We start from the raw sequence: 20,503 nt of genomic DNA on the forward strand, positions 1-20,503 counted from the left end.
AATTTGAAATGATTTCCAATTATGTACAGCACAGTCATTTGTATTTCTAAAACATGTTTCACATACTATCTCTACCAAAAATTCTCTATTAGAAATAACCTTGGAAATCTAGGACATAACCATGAGCATAACTGTAAAATATAAACAATATACTATCCTTGGTTGACTGGGAGGGATCCAAAATTAGTTATTATACCTTCATAAGAGTAACTAAATACACCTAAAAAGATTTACATAAATCTCAGCAACTTATCAATAAGAATATCACTGCAATCTTAAAGAAAATTCATAACATGACCACCAAAACTTTTTAACTACTGTATTGTTTCTTCGCTACAAATACAAAGTAATACAGCATGAAAATAACTTACTTGCTTTAGGTTTCCTAATTTTCTCATTTTGTGTGTTGGCCCCAATTTGTTGAAAATCAGGATTTTCTTGAGATTCTTCTTCAGGTTCACCGTTGTCAGATAATTTAGGTTGCTGTGGCTTCTCATTAGGCATTCCTTCGGTTTCTTGTTCTTTTTCACTGACAGTCACCTCATCCACTTCACCAGTCACAACACACTCCTCATCTGCACCACTTAGTCCTTCGCTCTCCGCATCAACATCCTCGCCACCCGAGAGCACACTAGTCTTCTGCTCCTTCAGCTCTTCCATCTGCTGCAACTGCTTCTCCAGGAGCTCTGCCTGACGCTTTGCCTTCTTCTTCAGTTTCTTCTTTTTATTTTTGGACATCTTGCTATTGGGGTCAGGGGCTTGAAATTCTTTTGGTGCGGTACTAACTGCAATTGAAAAAAGTAATTATTTTAGAGGACTTCTCGTCACTAGAATACAGATCTTACACTGATACATGATTTTTTAAAATGCAATGAATAGAAAAATGCCATTTTGGAGCATTATTTCAATTGTTTTATGGACACTTGATTGAAGAAGTTTAGAATAATGAGGTTTCTAACAAAAAAAAAACAAGTTTCAACAAGCATAGGTAATGAACTACATGTAGAATGAGAATTATATGTTGAATCACACCAATACTGACTCATTTTTGCAAATAAGAAAATGTTATCCATACATATTTAAAAAAAACTTTCTTATCGCAAATGCACAATTATTGCTGTGGCCTCACGTGGGGATGAATTCATGGGAACAGGGATTTTAATCACACTCGGGCATGAATGGTCTCAAGATCTCATTTGCAAAGAAGAAGAAGAAAAAGCTCTCATTGAGCCCTTGAAGCAATATAAAATAATGGACTATGAGCATAAATAATAATAAATAGTTTGATTAACATAAATTATGAACATTGTAAGAAATATGTAAAAGGGAAAGTTTAGAATATCTGCGTTAAGTTGCGCCTCTCCCCATCATTAGAATGGGTGATCAGGAGTTTAATGTACATATTCAAAACGTTGTTTCACCACATACGACTTGGTACCCTGGAATTTAGGAGGTATAAGACACTAGTCACAAAGCTGCTTCTGATAAGAGCATGCCAGTACTGATATTGTAAAACAGGAAATCAAAGTTTGGAAATTTTCTTGATACATTACTCAATATGAGATGAAATCCTTAATATGAGAAAGCAACCATGTCTATAGCCAATACATGACCTTGATGGTAAGGTATAATATAATATATTTAAAAAATTGGGATAGGCATAATTTGATGAAGTGCACTATTTTCAGACAATGATAATTAATTACGGAGAAGCATATGTAGGCATTATTAAAACTTATTATCAGCCATCTTCAGCACACATGGAGCCTCAAAAGTTTTAGCAGTCCATACTGACTGAATCATTTGACTTGATTGCAGAACAGGATAAAAAATATGATACAAAACTTACCTAGAGAGCCAGGAAGTTTGATTCCCATTCTGTGCCACTGAGTGGCTTCTGCTGCAAGTTTTCGTACATAACTTTCACTAACACACAATAAGATGTTCTCAGGCTTTATGTCCGTATGGATTATTTTGCACTTGGTATGAAGATAGTCTAATCCTTCAAGAACCTGAAAAGAAGAAAATTATGTTTTACACAATTTCATAGCATAAAAATCAAGTATATTTCGCATATATATTTATCATGGGATGGGAAAATGGAGTATGCAGTCACAGGGAGTATTTAAATTAAATCTATCCCAGTAATTATACAATTATGCTACCAGAGGGAAAAATTACATTACCGCTGAAACAAAATTCCAGCACTAACGCTGAATGTGAAGTCTTATCAAACAGATGTTACCTGAATTTAAGGCCAAGGGCTATATAACATGTTAATTTATAGAGCAAGTCCAAGTATAGATGCATTTAAATTGCATTAGGCTGAAAGGTGAAGACATTACATACTTTTATGGAAATAAGATGCACCAGTGGAATGCCTTAACCATTAGTGCGGTATAATAAACTGGCATTGATAAGATATCTAAGTTTAATAGAATGCAATACATACATTCATTATACAATTCATCAGTCGAAGCATTAAATGCAGTTTTTGAGTAGTACTTATAGCTTTAATTCCTGAGCAACCATAATTCCAGTCATCCACACAATTTCAGTTATTTAGGTGATTCAACTTAAAGATTGGTTCAGATAGGTGGAGGTAGAGGCCACCCAAGACTAAGTCACATGCACATAAACACACATTCAGGGTGGGAGGGCAAATTCCTTTCTCTTGGCCACTCAACACTTACAGGATTTTATTTAGGGGTGCCCAAAAAATTCGTTGTACCGAGGTTTTACTGGATTTTAATGGAACTTCATGTTCCAGTCAATTACCAAATATCGTAAGTATACAGGTACAATGACTTTCCCAACGTTTAGAATAGTATATTCAGGTTGTGACAAGGAAAAGATCCTTGCGAAAATTCATCCAGAATAAGAAAATGCTCCAATGTATCAATAGCTGCATAACTATTCAGGATAAAATTGACTCAAAATTTGTGAAGGCCTCCATGAACTAGGTAATTCCTCAGATATTTTCAGAAATTTCACATAGATTTACCCAATTTCGTTAGATGAAAAGGAGTACCAATGGAGTTAACATCAGTGACTCTCTAAAGAATCTTTCTCCCTGCAGTAGCAATATGGATAACAAATATGGCAGAGAAAATTACATGGAAGGTGATACATTTTACTTCCTTTCCAAGGTTGCCCACTAACTACAAACGAATTCTGAATTTTATGCTAATTCATATAAATGCTAATTTTTGAAGTCCTGATTCATTACAGTTCAAATGAATGAAGACAATAATAAATAAATTTGAAACATTGAATCCTACATTTTTACATTCTAAATCTATTTCTTCAAGTATGCACAGGATTCTAAGCTCAGCTGTAATGTTTTCAAGAGAGTTTTGGCAATAAAAGGCTCAAGAAAATTTTATGCATGTATATTATTATTATTTACACGTTCACAGAAAAATTATCGTGTAACTTGGCAGTGGCGCAGCAAGGGGGGTTTTGTGGGACTTAGAGAAATGTTAATATTTAATTCATTTTAATTAATTGGATGAATATTACACATAGAATAATGTAATGATTTATGAAAATCCCTCAGAAAACCATAAAGCTCACAATTTTTAACCATTTATCTTAAAAATTTTCTGGGGGAAGGCACCCACAACTTCCGTATTCCATACGCCTCAGTATTAATTACTCCTAAAATCCCCCCAGCCTTAATTCCTAGCAGCGTACAAGTAACTAGGTGAAATAAGCATGATAATTAGCGTGTGGTTTGGTCAATTTTGAATAAACGGGAATGTTAGTGTGAAATTACAGGAATGAACAGGGTCATAGACATTTGTTTAAATGGTTCACGCGATTTGTGTTTCGTTAATTCAAACCGTGAATCATGGAAGAGGACAACTCAGGTTGAAATATTCTTAACATGGATATATGTAATATGAGATAGAGAAGTAAAGTCCAGAAAAGATGCAGAGGCTGCTAAGAAACCACACATCACAATTTTAATATACTGTGTTCCGCAGTTTGGGGTTAGACATTCAGATGAGTGAAAGCGTAAGTCCTATCCATGCTAATTTATTCTATAAATGCCCAATAGGTTTTTGGGACTCATTCTCTATCTTATTACCCCTACATTGGACTAAAGTCCAAGTCATTACCTTATTATGTCATGCTCATCAAAGAAGCATTCTTTAAATTGGCATTTCAAATATGTGACACTTTTATGGTTTGAATTCTTGCTTGAAACTAGGGGCTTGGATTTTTTCCTCTTCAATAATCCAACCTCGGGATGGATTCATGAAGATTGGTGATAATTTAACACTAGAATTGTGTACGACCCTTTGTTGTGGCACAACTTCCACTCTACCACCACATGTAACGCCATTAAATGCATGTCTTCAAGGCAATAAGAACCAATTTGGAAAATGAACAGTGGTGGTCAAAGAAGTCCTGAATTTACAGTCCAAGTTGATAATTTCTTGACAGCAAAAATATAAGTTTTCTCAACATTAAAATGTAAGGGCCACACTCATATACAACATATCCTCATTCAACCCCAATCTGTTTAACCTCATTTATCAATATCATCATAGAACTACTTCAATCCTTATTTATTAACTAGAAGGTAACTTGGCATAGCTAGGGAAGGATGGCACCCAGAGAGCGTGTCAAGAGGTATGCCTACTCGGCAGGATGTCAGACTGCAGAAGTAGAATGTATTCTATAAATGCCCAAAATCTGTAAAGCTAATTTTTCATGAAATGCTTCATTCAAATTTATCGCTAATTTTTCCTATAAACCAGCTTTAAGAGGACATTCTGGTCTCCCTCACAGCTTCTTCTATCCACCGATCACTAAATGACCTCCTTCTCCTCCACTCCAACCCACCCCCCACGGAAGCCTTTTTCTTTTCCTCCCTACTCCTCCCTTTGCCTCCTCTATCTCCCTACTCTCACTTCCTTCCTTCTCTGCATTATTCTATCCTTCATTCTTCCACCTCTACCCAAATAGATCGGATTTGACAGCTCAGGGGAATCTTGAGAAATTTCCCTGCACATGTTTGTTTACTTTTCCTTTTGTATTTTTCCAATAAACAACTGCTTGCCCCTGTGGTCTGAAGACATTGCTCATGTATTTAAAAAATGCCTGCCACTCAATTGGCAGGAAGCAGTGCATATGATACAAAGAAAGGGAAAATAACAACAGAATTAAACAACTGTCGCACCAGGTTCCCTGATCAAACATTTCACATTTATAATTTAAGAGTTCCAAACTTAATGGGTTAAGGTATAAGATATCCAAAGATATGAATAGGGATGCACTGATGCACCCATCGTCTTAAACTTCACAAAATGGGATCAGCCCAAGTGACAGATATCAACCAAAATCTTATTCTTAGTTTACATAAGCAGCTTTAAAGAAAAGTGTTTTCTTTAAAATATAAAAATGCACACACTCATACAGATTAACCATTCCTCAGTGTAAAATAGCCTTCTTCAAGTAAACATAATTGGAGTGGCCACTTACAGATGCTCTGCTTAAGTTTTTGTCAGTAAACACCAGAATTCAAGAACAACTGTACACTACTTGGAGAAATTGTTACCTGTCTAATTATAGTCTTCACATTCTCCCTGGGAATGCCCTGATAACAACTGCGAATAATCAGCTTCAGAAGGTTGTGGCCTAAGACTTCAAACACCATGCACACATGAGTACCATTGACTCCACTAATTTTGAAATCATCCAGCAGTTGAACGGTTTTATCCCTCTTTGGATCATTTACATCACTGTCCCGTACCTGAAATGAGAATAGAGAAAGATCTTGCTTAGAAAGATAACAGAGGAAATAAAAAAAACAATCCACCACTAAAAACCGCTACCAAATTAATATTTGAAAACTGCAACTGTTTAAGTAGCAAGCTGTAAAAATCCAATTCCAGTGAATACTTGGTCTAAATAAAAGAGAGTGAGCAGAAATTTCAATAACTATCCTTCTTTTTTATTTTTTATCATTAATGCCATTCCTATATGAAAAAATACATTCAAGACCCTATCAACGTTCACCAAAATGAAACGAAGATGTTTCTTGAAAAACATTATGAATTTAGAATGTAAGTATTCAAAAAGTAAGTTCCTACCAAAGATAGCTTCTAGCCTGCTGGGTTAAATCCTATGATGGGAGGATAGTGTGAAACTGAAGATAGTTAATACTTTCTTATTTATCAATATTGACTAAAAATATTGATATGAATAAAATCTAAACTGATGATTGAAGAATGAGACTAAGTGCAATGAATTTTGAGTGGCAAAAATAATTTTAAAGAAGTCCCACGTTCAGGCATGATGACATAGTATGAAATAGACAATTATAAATTAAGGAGAGAAGTTAGGGAATAAAATAAAACTTCTTGTGGGTCTTTTCTATCTAAAACAATTTTGCTTGATTAATTTATAGGTGCATGCATTATGTTAAAAATGCTACATATATTATGTTATGTAAAGCCACTTGATTACAATCGTAGAGGCAACAAGATGAAATTACAGTACTGCAACCTATTTTTAATTTTTTATAAAGTTCCCCATAAACCACCACCGCCCATAAAGTGCAACATTATTTCATCAATTGAGTGTGTCTTGAATATTTTCATTAGGTGCACAGAGGGAACAATTAAATGGCACGAAACAAGATTTTTCTCATAGGGCACACTGCAATAATATACATATTGAAACAAAATAAAAAATTATATATTTAAGTAATAAATTATTTGAGCTAGGAAATTATATCCTAACAATTATAAGCATTTCTTATCATCCACAGGAATTTTACACAGCCAGTTCGAAGTCATTTTAACTGAATCTTAAGATGGGCAACATCAAAATATAATGAATGATTTAAAGGATCCTGGGATTAAGCATCAGTAAAATAACTCCCCTTACACATTTCCCCCCAAAAAATTGAAAAATATATTCAGATTGATACGAGAAGAGTTTACAAGGGCAACATTGTTTTTCAGTTAAATTTACAGCATCTATAATTGTATTCTTCAAACACAAACAGCTCTTGTCTAAAAGAAATATTTATAGGTGTTACTAAGGCAATAATGTGTGGAATGATATGGATGTCCATGTATTAATGATTTTGGGTAAGAAACCATGCATAAAAAGTGTATTCCTTGTGCCACAACAATGGCTTGATAAATTAACAGTTTCCCATAATGCTGATTCAATCGTAAAATGAGGGGTGTTTTTACCCTAAAACATCATTTAAAATGAGAATTTTGAATATAAAAGGGTGTGAATTGTTTCCGGCAAGGTAAATTCAAATGCTATGAAACTAGAAACATATTTGAATCATTGTTAATAGAACTGGTAAATGAATGAAATAGTTGCAAATAAATGATATCTGATCAAAGCTCCCAACATGGCGATGGAGAAAATTAGTCTAGCTCACTCACCAGCAAAAAATCCACATAAAAATAAAAAAAAGCATAGGCTTACAAATAACTTTTTCCACCTTTATATGAAAAAACTCGCACGCTCCGCGCGCTCGTTAAGGGGCTCCGCCCCTTAAAACCCCGGTTCCGGCTTCGCCGTCTACATTTGTGGTCGCTCGAAGACTTTTAAAGTTGAATAATCTCACCTCAGCTGGGGGCCGGCTTCGCCGGGCAGGGGGTAGGGAGGCGCCCCACTCATTCCTCGAAACGGCTTCGCCGCCCAGGGGTTGAGTGTGAGTTGAGATGGGGGGAGTCTACAGCGGCTGCGGCGCTTGTACATCGGGGCGGCTTCGCCGCCCGAGGGTTACTGAAGCACCCCCTCGCCTACGCCAGTTACTCCTCGAAACGGCTTCGCCGTTCCTGGTTGTGGGGCGGCTTCGCCGCCTTGGGGTTGAGGAGCCCCCCCGCGGCTGCTCCGCTTATTCCTCATTAATGCTCTTCTCCACCGAGAGGGGTGCCCAGGGGGATTCGGGGGTTTTAATGAGTTATGCATGCGGTAACCAATCGTCCACAGTGATCACGTAGCGATGATTGTAAAGGGTTGTGCAATACGGAGTAATTGTGGCGAGAAGTACCCATTAAAGAAGACTTAATGGCAAGTTTTTCATTTTTTTGCGGGGGGTTCCAACGGGATACCGGGGGTTTTATACTTGTGTTAAAGCAGTGGTCACAAATCGTTCTCATCAATTCCGTGGCGATAAGTCTGACGTTTCTTTTACCTGGAGAGGCGATTTATTAGGCATTTTTGGGAGGTTTCACGCAGTTATCGGGGTTTTTTAATAAGTGGTAGGGGCACCGGTTAACCCATTAATCCCTAGCGTTGCGTAAACGCAACATTATAGAATCGTAATTATTAGAAAAAACCTTTGCGTCAGGATATTTTTTTCTCTGGTTTTCTGAATTCCTGAAATACCTTTTGTTCTTATTCAGTTATTTTTGGAAAATTTTTCATCAAAATAATAATTTTTATTTTACTTCGAAATTTGCCTATTTCGAAGAGTTGAAGTACTACATATTGTAAATCATTTTTTACAAAGATTTATTGAGTAATATTACTATAGGTAATGTTTTCTCTCAGTTTGAAGTTTCTTTATTCACCATGTTTATATTTGTCACAAACTTCCGTCGTTACTGGCAAAAATATGGTTGTTGTAAATAATGTTGCGTTTACGCAACGATGGGAATTCTCTGGTAGACCAGAGGGCTTTTCTCAAAGCATAACGAAACTCGTCAGTATGGCTTTTAATCGACAACTTAGTCTTTTGGAGGCAGTTTAGCTGCATTTTTGGCACTCAAAGGTTGTGAGAGAATAATACATCTTGAATTCCAAAATGGCCATCGGTACGAATTTTACATTGAACACTGGTACTTCGTGGGGTCAAACTTGCGCGCACACGTGGAACCGATACAGGGCAATGTCACTCTCATGTCGTTGAGTGTAAGGATTACTTAGTAGACGTTAAATTCAGCTTCAGATGCATTCAGTTTCAGAGATGGTAGAGAATGAGAGGGTGAGAAACGTATTAGTTGAAGCAGGATTGTGATGGAAGGTGGAGTGTTCCTCTATTCACTCATTGTAATTTTCTCCGTGCAATCCTGAGTTACCTAGTTTTTCTTTTATCGCTTAGGTGATACGTTATTTCTACGCCTCAGACGTATAAATAGAAGAACCGTCAAGAAGGTACCTGAAGAATATAAATTAACAGGAGAGGTGATGTATAATATTTTCTAAGCTTTGGAACTACAATGGGGATTACATCTTCGCAGTATCTCAAATATGGATGATTGCTGTAGGCAATTCAAGGCAAATCACAGTTTACTCAAGTAGTATCTAAAGAAAAATCGTCCAGTTAACGCGCGCGCCCAGGCAAAAGATGCAGAGAACAAAAGGTTCATCTAAATGTGAAAAAATAGAATCTACATCCGTAGTAGTCCCGAATTTCTGCGTGAAAAAAGTAATAGAAACGCCTATTACTCAGTATGGAGGCCATTCACCAATCTGTCACTTATTTCTCAGTCGAACATTACTTGAAATAATTTTGAGCTACTCAAATGACTACGATGAGGAGATAAATAACCATGCATTTACTCAGAGTAAGGCAGATTAAAAAAATATAATTGGAATCCTAATGTTGTCGGGGTATCATATATTACTGCGCACTAAGTTGTACTGGACAAGCTAAGAGGAGATGTCTGTCGCAATTGTGAGGCGATGTATGACGCGGATTCGGTTTGATGAATTACCTAAATAAATATCGACAGCTCTCCGATAATTCTCAACTACACAAAGTGATAAATTTTTGGAAGTCGGATCTATTCTCAACAGACTAAACGAAAATTCCATTCAGTTAGGAATTTTCCAAACAAATGGTTCCATATTTCAGGTGGCACACAGCTAAAATGTTATTCGTTGGGAATAATTCAGAGTAGGTTATACATTGTAGTGTCTGGTATCTTCTACAGGCTATTTTTATCAATATTTGCCAAATGGAGAGGCGGAACTTGAAAGTGTTATTTCGTGAAAGGTGTTCACGAAGATTCCCGAGGAAAATCGAAATGTCATCAACGATTACAATCAGGGAATGGGAGGGGTAGATTTACTCGATAATTATGTTGCATGTTACCATATCCAGATTTAGAGCAAAAAACTTCTATTCCGAAAAGGGGTTGATAGTCCAAAGATGATTCCGTGGTGATTTTACGCCAAAGTCACGGGCAAAGGAATTCCTTTGTTAGAATTTCGGTCTGAGATCGTACAATTTTACTGATGCAAGTAGTCGTTTCCAATACAATGCTGATTAATATGCTGACTTGGCATAAAAATCGGTGCCCGCTGGCGGGACACCTTAGGAAAAATGACATACCAAGAGATGCCCGTGAAGGGAGAATTGGGCATTTCATCCGCAAGCATACTTATAACTCCTGGCAAAGATGTCGAGTGTGCAAATCAAAGATAAGTTATGTTGTGAAAAGTGCTACGTTTAATTCCACGCTGAATATTATTGAGCATTACATCAGAAAAGACGATGAAAAATAAAATACGCAACCTAAGTTTTAAAAAGTAATTTTTTGTTTTTATTTACCGGGGTTTTCCCAGCGTTGCGTAAACGCAACATTATGTAAATCATATATTATGATGAATATAATATTTTTTTCTGAAAATTAATCTTAATTAGGCCAAAATAAACCGTAAAATACGAAATAACCTAAGGTAAAAGCCCTATATGCAGTCTGGGGAATAATGGGTTAAATTGTGACGAATACTATTCGGAAAGGCGACTTTAAATTTTTATTCAGCGATGTTCCAGGAGGTGATCGGGGGTTTTCGGGTATTTTTCCCCGTATGGTTTACGGTGGCTCGCCCTCACCAAATATTCCGGATATAGAGCTCAGAGGGGACGGGTAGTGTGGCGTAATGTTTGCGAGAAGTTCCCAAATAGGAGACTAAATGACACATTTTACAATTGGGGGGGATTTCAGGGGGATACCGGGGGTTTAAATGTGTGTACTCCTGGCGGTCACCATCCGTTCATGTAAATTCCGTGGGGATGAGTCGTTGGGGGCGGTGGAAAGGTCACGAAAAGTACCCAAAAAGTAGACTTATATGCAAAATTTAATTTTTTGGGGGGTGTATGTGGGTTTACCGGGGGTTTATAGATTTTTACTGCCAGCGGTCATCAATCGTCCACATCAATTCCGTAGCGATGAGTGGTAAGGATTGGAAAAGCGGCGGAATTGTGACGAAAACACCCGAAAAGGCTAATTATATGCAAATTTTAATTTTTTGGGGGTTTCGGGGGGTTTAAAGATGACGATACTATATGGTGACATTCATTTACTGTCATATCTAAAAGAAGTATGCCCTATGACATCCATATTTCGAGAGCAATACAATAAAAAGCAATCCAGTCCCTGAAAAAAGTGAGTAATGCCCGCCATTTTTATTTTTTCGCGGTTTAATCCATGTAATCATTTATAAAATGTTTATGTTTTATGAAATACAATGCATAGCTGTATGTAACTACAAAGTTTGAAAGAAATCGGGCAGGTAAGAATTGACAAAATCTTGTGTTAATCTTTTGGAAATCGTAATTTTCGGTGATTTTCGGAATATTTTAATTTTTTTCTGAGTAACCAAGGACGACGAAAAAAAATTGTTACCTAGGTTTCGTTGAATATGTTATAAGCATATATAATAATCATTTTCGTTATCCTACACCTTAAATTAAGTCGAAGGGAGCGGAAGTTATGAAATTTTATTCGAAAAACGAATTTTTGGACGCCATTTTGGCTGCAATTTTCTTAAAAACAAATTAACAGCATTACGTAATTACGTGCCTATGTTCATCAGCTATCAGGAAATGCATTAACGATCCTCGTGGCACGCACGATTCGCGCGCAGGAAAATAAAAACCAAAAGATGGTCCCCGAAAAAGCGCGATTTCGGCCATTTTGTCGTCCTAGCGACGACACGTGGCGGAAACTTCCGGTTTTCGGATTTTTCTTCCGGATCATTTCGGGTTCCCCGCACGCCTGCCAAATTTCAGCTCTCCAGCACTTCTAGAAGTGGTCGGGAATTTGTATCCATGAGTGAGTCAGTCACCACAAGGGCTGTATATAGATAGGACTCGCACGCTCCGCGCGCTCGTTAAGGGGCTACGCCCCTTAAAACCCCGGTTCCGGCTTCGCCGTCTACATTTGTGGTCGCTCGAAGACTTTTAAAGTTGAATAATCTCACCTCAGCTGGGGGCCGGCTTCGCCGGGCAGGGGGTAGGGAGGCGCCCCACTCATTCCTCGAAACGGCTTCGCCGCCCAGGGGTTGAGTGTGAGTTGAGATGGGGGGAGTCTACAGCGGCTGCGGCGCTTGTACATCGGGGCGGCTTCGCCGCCCGAGGGTTACTGAAGCACCCCCTCGCCTACGCCAGTTACTCCTCGAAACGGCTTCGCCGTTCCTGGTTGTGGGGCGGCTTCGCCGCCTTGGGGTTGAGGAGCCCCCCCGCGGCTGCTCCGCTTATTCCTCATTAATGCTCTTCTCCACCGAGAGGGGTGCCCAGGGGGATTCGGGGGTTTTAATGAGTTATGCATGCGGTAACCAATCGTCCACAGTGATCACGTAGCGATGATTGTAAAGGGTTGTGCAATACGGAGTAATTGTGGCGAGAAGTACCCATTAAAGAAGACTTAATGGCAAGTTTTTCATTTTTTTGCGGGGGGTTCCAACGGGATACCGGGGGTTTTATACTTGTGTTAAAGCAGTGGTCACAAATCGTTCTCATCAATTCCGTGGCGATAAGTCTGACGTTTCTTTTACCTGGAGAGGCGATTTATTAGGCATTTTTGGGAGGTTTCACGCAGTTATCGGGGTTTTTTAATAAGTGGTAGGGGCACCGGTTAACCCATTAATCCCTAGCGTTGCGTAAACGCAACATTATAGAATCGTAATTATTAGAAAAAACCTTTGCGTCAGGATATTTTTTTCTCTGGTTTTCTGAATTCCTGAAATACCTTTTGTTCTTATTCAGTTATTTTTGGAAAATTTTTCATCAAAATAATAATTTTTATTTTACTTCGAAATTTGCCTATTTCGAAGAGTTGAAGTACTACATATTGTAAATCATTTTTTACAAAGATTTATTGAGTAATATTACTATAGGTAATGTTTTCTCTCAGTTTGAAGTTTCTTTATTCACCATGTTTATATTTGTCACAAACTTCCGTCGTTACTGGCAAAAATATGGTTGTTGTAAATAATGTTGCGTTTACGCAACGATGGGAATTCTCTGGTAGACCAGAGGGCTTTTCTCAAAGCATAACGAAACTCGTCAGTATGGCTTTTAATCGACAACTTAGTCTTTTGGAGGCAGTTTAGCTGCATTTTTGGCACTCAAAGGTTGTGAGAGAATAATACATCTTGAATTCCAAAATGGCCATCGGTACGAATTTTACATTGAACACTGGTACTTCGTGGGGTCAAACTTGCGCGCACACGTGGAACCGATACAGGGCAATGTCACTCTCATGTCGTTGAGTGTAAGGATTACTTAGTAGACGTTAAATTCAGCTTCAGATGCATTCAGTTTCAGAGATGGTAGAGAATGAGAGGGTGAGAAACGTATTAGTTGAAGCAGGATTGTGATGGAAGGTGGAGTGTTCCTCTATTCACTCATTGTAATTTTCTCCGTGCAATCCTGAGTTACCTAGTTTTTCTTTTATCGCTTAGGTGATACGTTATTTCTACGCCTCAGACGTATAAATAGAAGAACCGTCAAGAAGGTACCTGAAGAATATAAATTAACAGGAGAGGTGATGTATAATATTTTCTAAGCTTTGGAACTACAATGGGGATTACATCTTCGCAGTATCTCAAATATGGATGATTGCTGTAGGCAATTCAAGGCAAATCACAGTTTACTCAAGTAGTATCTAAAGAAAAATCGTCCAGTTAACGCGCGCGCCCAGGCAAAAGATGCAGAGAACAAAAGGTTCATCTAAATGTGAAAAAATAGAATCTACATCCGTAGTAGTCCCGAATTTCTGCGTGAAAAAAGTAATAGAAACGCCTATTACTCAGTATGGAGGCCATTCACCAATCTGTCACTTATTTCTCAGTCGAACATTACTTGAAATAATTTTGAGCTACTCAAATGACTACGATGAGGAGATAAATAACCATGCATTTACTCAGAGTAAGGCAGATTAAAAAAATATAATTGGAATCCTAATGTTGTCGGGGTATCATATATTACTGCGCACTAAGTTGTACTGGACAAGCTAAGAGGAGATGTCTGTCGCAATTGTGAGGCGATGTATGACGCGGATTCGGTTTGATGAATTACCTAAATAAATATCGACAGCTCTCCGATAATTCTCAACTACACAAAGTGATAAATTTTTGGAAGTCGGATCTATTCTCAACAGACTAAACGAAAATTCCATTCAGTTAGGAATTTTCCTAACAAATGGTTCCATATTTCAGGTGGCACACAGCTAAAATGTTATTCGTTGGGAATAATTCAGAGTAGGTTATACATTGTAGTGTCTGGTATCTTCTACAGGCTATTTTTATCAATATTTGCCAAATGGAGAGGCGGAACTTGAAAGTGTTATTTCGTGAAAGGTGTTCACGAAGATTCCCGAGGAAAATCGAAATGTCATCAACGATTACAATCAGGGAATGGGAGGGGTAGATTTACTCGATAATTATGTTGCATGTTACCATATCCAGATTTAGAGCAAAAAACTTCTATTCCGAAAAGGGGTTGATAGTCCAAAGATGATTCCGTGGTGATTTTACGCCAAAGTCACGGGCAAAGGAATTCCTTTGTTAGAATTTCGGTCTGAGATCGTACAATTTTACTGATGCAAGTAGTCGTTTCCAATACAATGCTGATTAATATGCTGACTTGGCATAAAAATCGGTGCCCGCTGGCGGGACACCTTAGGAAAAATGACATACCAAGAGATGCCCGTGAAGGGAGAATTGGGCATTTCATCCGCAAGCATACTTATAACTCCTGGCAAAGATGTCGAGTGTGCAAATCAAAGATAAGTTATGTTGTGAAAAGTGCTACGTTTAATTCCACGCTGAATATTATTGAGCATTACATCAGAAAAGACGATGAAAAATAAAATACGCAACCTAAGTTTTAAAAAGTAATTTTTTGTTTTTATTTACCGGGGTTTTCCCAGCGTTGCGTAAACGCAACATTATGTAAATCATATATTATGATGAATATAATATTTTTTTCTGAAAATTAATCTTAATTAGGCCAAAATAAACCGTAAAATACGAAATAACCTAAGGTAAAAGCCCTATATGCAGTCTGGGGAATAATGGGTTAAATTGTGACGAATACTATTCGGAAAGGCGACTTTAAATTTTTATTCAGCGATGTTCCAGGAGGTGATCGGGGGTTTTCGGGTATTTTTCCCCGTATGGTTTACGGTGGCTCGCCCTCACCAAATATTCCGGATATAGAGCTCAGAGGGGACGGGTAGTGTGGCGTAATGTTTGCGAGAAGTTCCCAAATAGGAGACTAAATGACACATTTTACAATTGGGGGGGATTTCAGGGGGATACCGGGGGTTTAAATGTGTGTACTCCTGGCGGTCACCATCCGTTCATGTAAATTCCGTGGGGATGAGTCGTTGGGGGCGGTGGAAAGGTCACGAAAAGTACCCAAAAAGTAGACTTATATGCAAAATTTAATTTTTTGGGGGGTGTATGTGGGTTTACCGGGGGTTTATAGATTTTTACTGCCAGCGGTCATCAATCGTCCACATCAATTCCGTAGCGATGAGTGGTAAGGATTGGAAAAGCGGCGGAATTGTGACGAAAACACCCGAAAAGGCTAATTATATGCAAATTTTAATTTTTTGGGGGTTTCGGGGGGTTTAAAGATGACGATACTATATGGTGACATTCATTTACTGTCATATCTAAAAGAAGTATGCCCTATGACATCCATATTTCGAGAGCAATACAATAAAAAGCAATCCAGTCCCTGAAAAAAGTGAGTAATGCCCGCCATTTTTATTTTTTCGCGGTTTAATCCATGTAATCATTTATAAAATGTTTATGTTTTATGAAATACAATGCATAGCTGTATGTAACTACAAAGTTTGAAAGAAATCGGGCAGGTAAGAATTGACAAAATCTTGTGTTAATCTTTTGGAAATCGTAATTTTCGGTGATTTTCGGAATATTTTAATTTTTTTCTGAGTAACCAAGGACGACGAAAAAAAATTGTTACCTAGGTTTCGTTGAATATGTTATAAGCATATATAATAATCATTTTCGTTATCCTACACCTTAAATTAAGTCGAAGGGAGCGGAAGTTATGAAATTTTATTCGAAAAACGAATTTTTGGACGCCATTTTGGCTGCAATTTTCTTAAAAACAAATTAACAGCATTACGTAATTACGTGCCTATGTTCATCAGCTATCAGGAAATGCATTAACGATCCTCGTGGCACGCACGATTCGCGCGCAGGAAAATAAAAACCAAAAGATGGTCCCCGAAAAAGCGCGATTTCGGCCATTTTGTCGTCCTAGCGACGACACGTGGCGGAAACTTCCGGTTTTCGGATTTTTCTTCCGGATCATTTCGGGTTCCCCGCACGCCTGCCAAATTTCAGCTCTCCAGCACTTCTAGAAGTGGTCGGGAATTTGTATCCATGAGTGAGTCAGTCACCACAAGGGCTGTATATAGATAGGACTCGCACGCTCCGCGCGCTCGTTAAGGGGCTCCGCCCCTTAAAACCCCGGTTCCGGCTTCGCCGTCTACATTTGTGGTCGCTCGAAGACTTTTAAAGTTGAATAATCTCACCTCAGCTGGGGGCCGGCTTCGCCGGGCAGGGGGTAGGGAGGCGCCCCACTCATTCCTCGAAACGGCTTCGCCGCCCAGGGGTTGAGTGTGAGTTGAGATGGGGGGAGTCTACAGCGGCTGCGGCGCTTGTACATCGGGGCGGCTTCGCCGCCCGAGGGTTACTGAAGCACCCCCTCGCCTACGCCAGTTACTCCTCGAAACGGCTTCGCCGTTCCTGGTTGTGGGGCGGCTTCGCCGCCTTGGGGTTGAGGAGCCCCCCCGCGGCTGCTCCGCTTATTCCTCATTAATGCTCTTCTCCACCGAGAGGGGTGCCCAGGGGGATTCGGGGGTTTTAATGAGTTATGCATGCGGTAACCAATCGTCCACAGTGATCACGTAGCGATGATTGTAAAGGGTTGTGCAATACGGAGTAATTGTGGCGAGAAGTACCCATTAAAGAAGACTTAATGGCAAGTTTTTCATTTTTTTGCGGGGGGTTCCAACGGGATACCGGGGGTTTTATACTTGTGTTAAAGCAGTGGTCACAAATCGTTCTCATCAATTCCGTGGCGATAAGTCTGACGTTTCTTTTACCTGGAGAGGCGATTTATTAGGCATTTTTGGGAGGTTTCACGCAGTTATCGGGGTTTTTTAATAAGTGGTAGGGGCACCGGTTAACCCATTAATCCCTAGCGTTGCGTAAACGCAACATTATAGAATCGTAATTATTAGAAAAAACCTTTGCGTCAGGATATTTTTTTCTCTGGTTTTCTGAATTCCTGAAATACCTTTTGTTCTTATTCAGTTATTTTTGGAAAATTTTTCATCAAAATAATAATTTTTATTTTACTTCGAAATTTGCCTATTTCGAAGAGTTGAAGTACTACATATTGTAAATCATTTTTTACAAAGATTTATTGAGTAATATTACTATAGGTAATGTTTTCTCTCAGTTTGAAGTTTCTTTATTCACCATGTTTATATTTGTCACAAACTTCCGTCGTTACTGGCAAAAATATGGTTGTTGTAAATAATGTTGCGTTTACGCAACGATGGGAATTCTCTGGTAGACCAGAGGGCTTTTCTCAAAGCATAACGAAACTCGTCAGTATGGCTTTTAATCGACAACTTAGTCTTTTGGAGGCAGTTTAGCTGCATTTTTGGCACTCAAAGGTTGTGAGAGAATAATACATCTTGAATTCCAAAATGGCCATCGGTACGAATTTTACATTGAACACTGGTACTTCGTGGGGTCAAACTTGCGCGCACACGTGGAACCGATACAGGGCAATGTCACTCTCATGTCGTTGAGTGTAAGGATTACTTAGTAGACGTTAAATTCAGCTTCAGATGCATTCAGTTTCAGAGATGGTAGAGAATGAGAGGGTGAGAAACGTATTAGTTGAAGCAGGATTGTGATGGAAGGTGGAGTGTTCCTCTATTCACTCATTGTAATTTTCTCCGTGCAATCCTGAGTTACCTAGTTTTTCTTTTATCGCTTAGGTGATACGTTATTTCTACGCCTCAGACGTATAAATAGAAGAACCGTCAAGAAGGTACCTGAAGAATATAAATTAACAGGAGAGGTGATGTATAATATTTTCTAAGCTTTGGAACTACAATGGGGATTACATCTTCGCAGTATCTCAAATATGGATGATTGCTGTAGGCAATTCAAGGCAAATCACAGTTTACTCAAGTAGTATCTAAAGAAAAATCGTCCAGTTAACGCGCGCGCCCAGGCAAAAGATGCAGAGAACAAAAGGTTCATCTAAATGTGAAAAAATAGAATCTACATCCGTAGTAGTCCCGAATTTCTGCGTGAAAAAAGTAATAGAAACGCCTATTACTCAGTATGGAGGCCATTCACCAATCTGTCACTTATTTCTCAGTCGAACATTACTTGAAATAATTTTGAGCTACTCAAATGACTACGATGAGGAGATAAATAACCATGCATTTACTCAGAGTAAGGCAGATTAAAAAAATATAATTGGAATCCTAATGTTGTCGGGGTATCATATATTACTGCGCACTAAGTTGTACTGGACAAGCTAAGAGGAGATGTCTGTCGCAATTGTGAGGCGATGTATGACGCGGATTCGGTTTGATGAATTACCTAAATAAATATCGACAGCTCTCCGATAATTCTCAACTACACAAAGTGATAAATTTTTGGAAGTCGGATCTATTCTCAACAGACTAAACGAAAATTCCATTCAGTTAGGAATTTTCCAAACAAATGGTTCCATATTTCAGGTGGCACACAGCTAAAATGTTATTCGTTGGGAATAATTCAGAGTAGGTTATACATTGTAGTGTCTGGTATCTTCTACAGGCTATTTTTATCAATATTTGCCAAATGGAGAGGCGGAACTTGAAAGTGTTATTTCGTGAAAGGTGTTCACGAAGATTCCCGAGGAAAATCGAAATGTCATCAACGATTACAATCAGGGAATGGGAGGGGTAGATTTACTCGATAATTATGTTGCATGTTACCATATCCAGATTTAGAGCAAAAAACTTCTATTCCGAAAAGGGGTTGATAGTCCAAAGATGATTCCGTGGTGATTTTACGCCAAAGTCACGGGCAAAGGAATTCCTTTGTTAGAATTTCGGTCTGAGATCGTACAATTTTACTGATGCAAGTAGTCGTTTCCAATACAATGCTGATTAATATGCTGACTTGGCATAAAAATCGGTGCCCGCTGGCGGGACACCTTAGGAAAAATGACATACCAAGAGATGCCCGTGAAGGGAGAATTGGGCATTTCATCCGCAAGCATACTTATAACTCCTGGCAAAGATGTCGAGTGTGCAAATCAAAGATAAGTTATGTTGTGAAAAGTGCTACGTTTAATTCCACGCTGAATATTATTGAGCATTACATCAGAAAAGACGATGAAAAATAAAATACGCAACCTAAGTTTTAAAAAGTAATTTTTTGTTTTTATTTACCGGGGTTTTCCCAGCGTTGCGTAAACGCAACATTATGTAAATCATATATTATGATGAATATAATATTTTTTTCTGAAAATTAATCTTAATTAGGCCAAAATAAACCGTAAAATACGAAATAACCTAAGGTAAAAGCCCTATATGCAGTCTGGGGAATAATGGGTTAAATTGTGACGAATACTATTCGGAAAGGCGACTTTAAATTTTTATTCAGCGATGTTCCAGGAGGTGATCGGGGGTTTTCGGGTATTTTTCCCCGTATGGTTTACGGTGGCTCGCCCTCACCAAATATTCCGGATATAGAGCTCAGAGGGGACGGGTAGTGTGGCGTAATGTTTGCGAGAAGTTCCCAAATAGGAGACTAAATGACACATTTTACAATTGGGGGGGATTTCAGGGGGATACCGGGGGTTTAAATGTGTGTACTCCTGGCGGTCACCATCCGTTCATGTAAATTCCGTGGGGATGAGTCGTTGGGGGCGGTGGAAAGGTCACGAAAAGTACCCAAAAAGTAGACTTATATGCAAAATTTAATTTTTTGGGGGGTGTATGTGGGTTTACCGGGGGTTTATAGATTTTTACTGCCAGCGGTCATCAATCGTCCACATCAATTCCGTAGCGATGAGTGGTAAGGATTGGAAAAGCGGCGGAATTGTGACGAAAACACCCGAAAAGGCTAATTATATGCAAATTTTAATTTTTTGGGGGTTTCGGGGGGTTTAAAGATGACGATACTATATGGTGACATTCATTTACTGTCATATCTAAAAGAAGTA

The 20,503-nt window shown here is 38.6% G+C and overlaps 1 protein-coding gene across 4 annotated transcripts in view; it reads right to left on the minus strand.

The window, feature by feature from the left end:
* LOC124171529 (SRSF protein kinase 3-like) overlaps positions 1–20,503 on the minus strand; it is a 245,609-nt gene that overhangs the window by 28,596 nt on the left and 196,510 nt on the right. For all 4 annotated transcript variants that reach the window (XM_046550706.1, XM_046550705.1, XM_046550703.1 and 1 more), the window contains 3 exons: positions 5,570–5,764; positions 1,850–2,012; positions 372–785 (listed from right to left, as the gene is read on the minus strand). In XM_046550706.1, coding sequence (XP_046406662.1) covers positions 372–785; positions 1,850–2,012; positions 5,570–5,764 — 772 coding nt within the window. The remainder of the gene's footprint in view (positions 1–371; positions 786–1,849; positions 2,013–5,569; positions 5,765–20,503) is intronic.

This window comes from Ischnura elegans, chromosome X (assembly GCF_921293095.1).
Source record: "Ischnura elegans chromosome X, ioIscEleg1.1, whole genome shotgun sequence".
Taxonomy (NCBI): domain Eukaryota; kingdom Metazoa; phylum Arthropoda; class Insecta; order Odonata; family Coenagrionidae; genus Ischnura; species Ischnura elegans.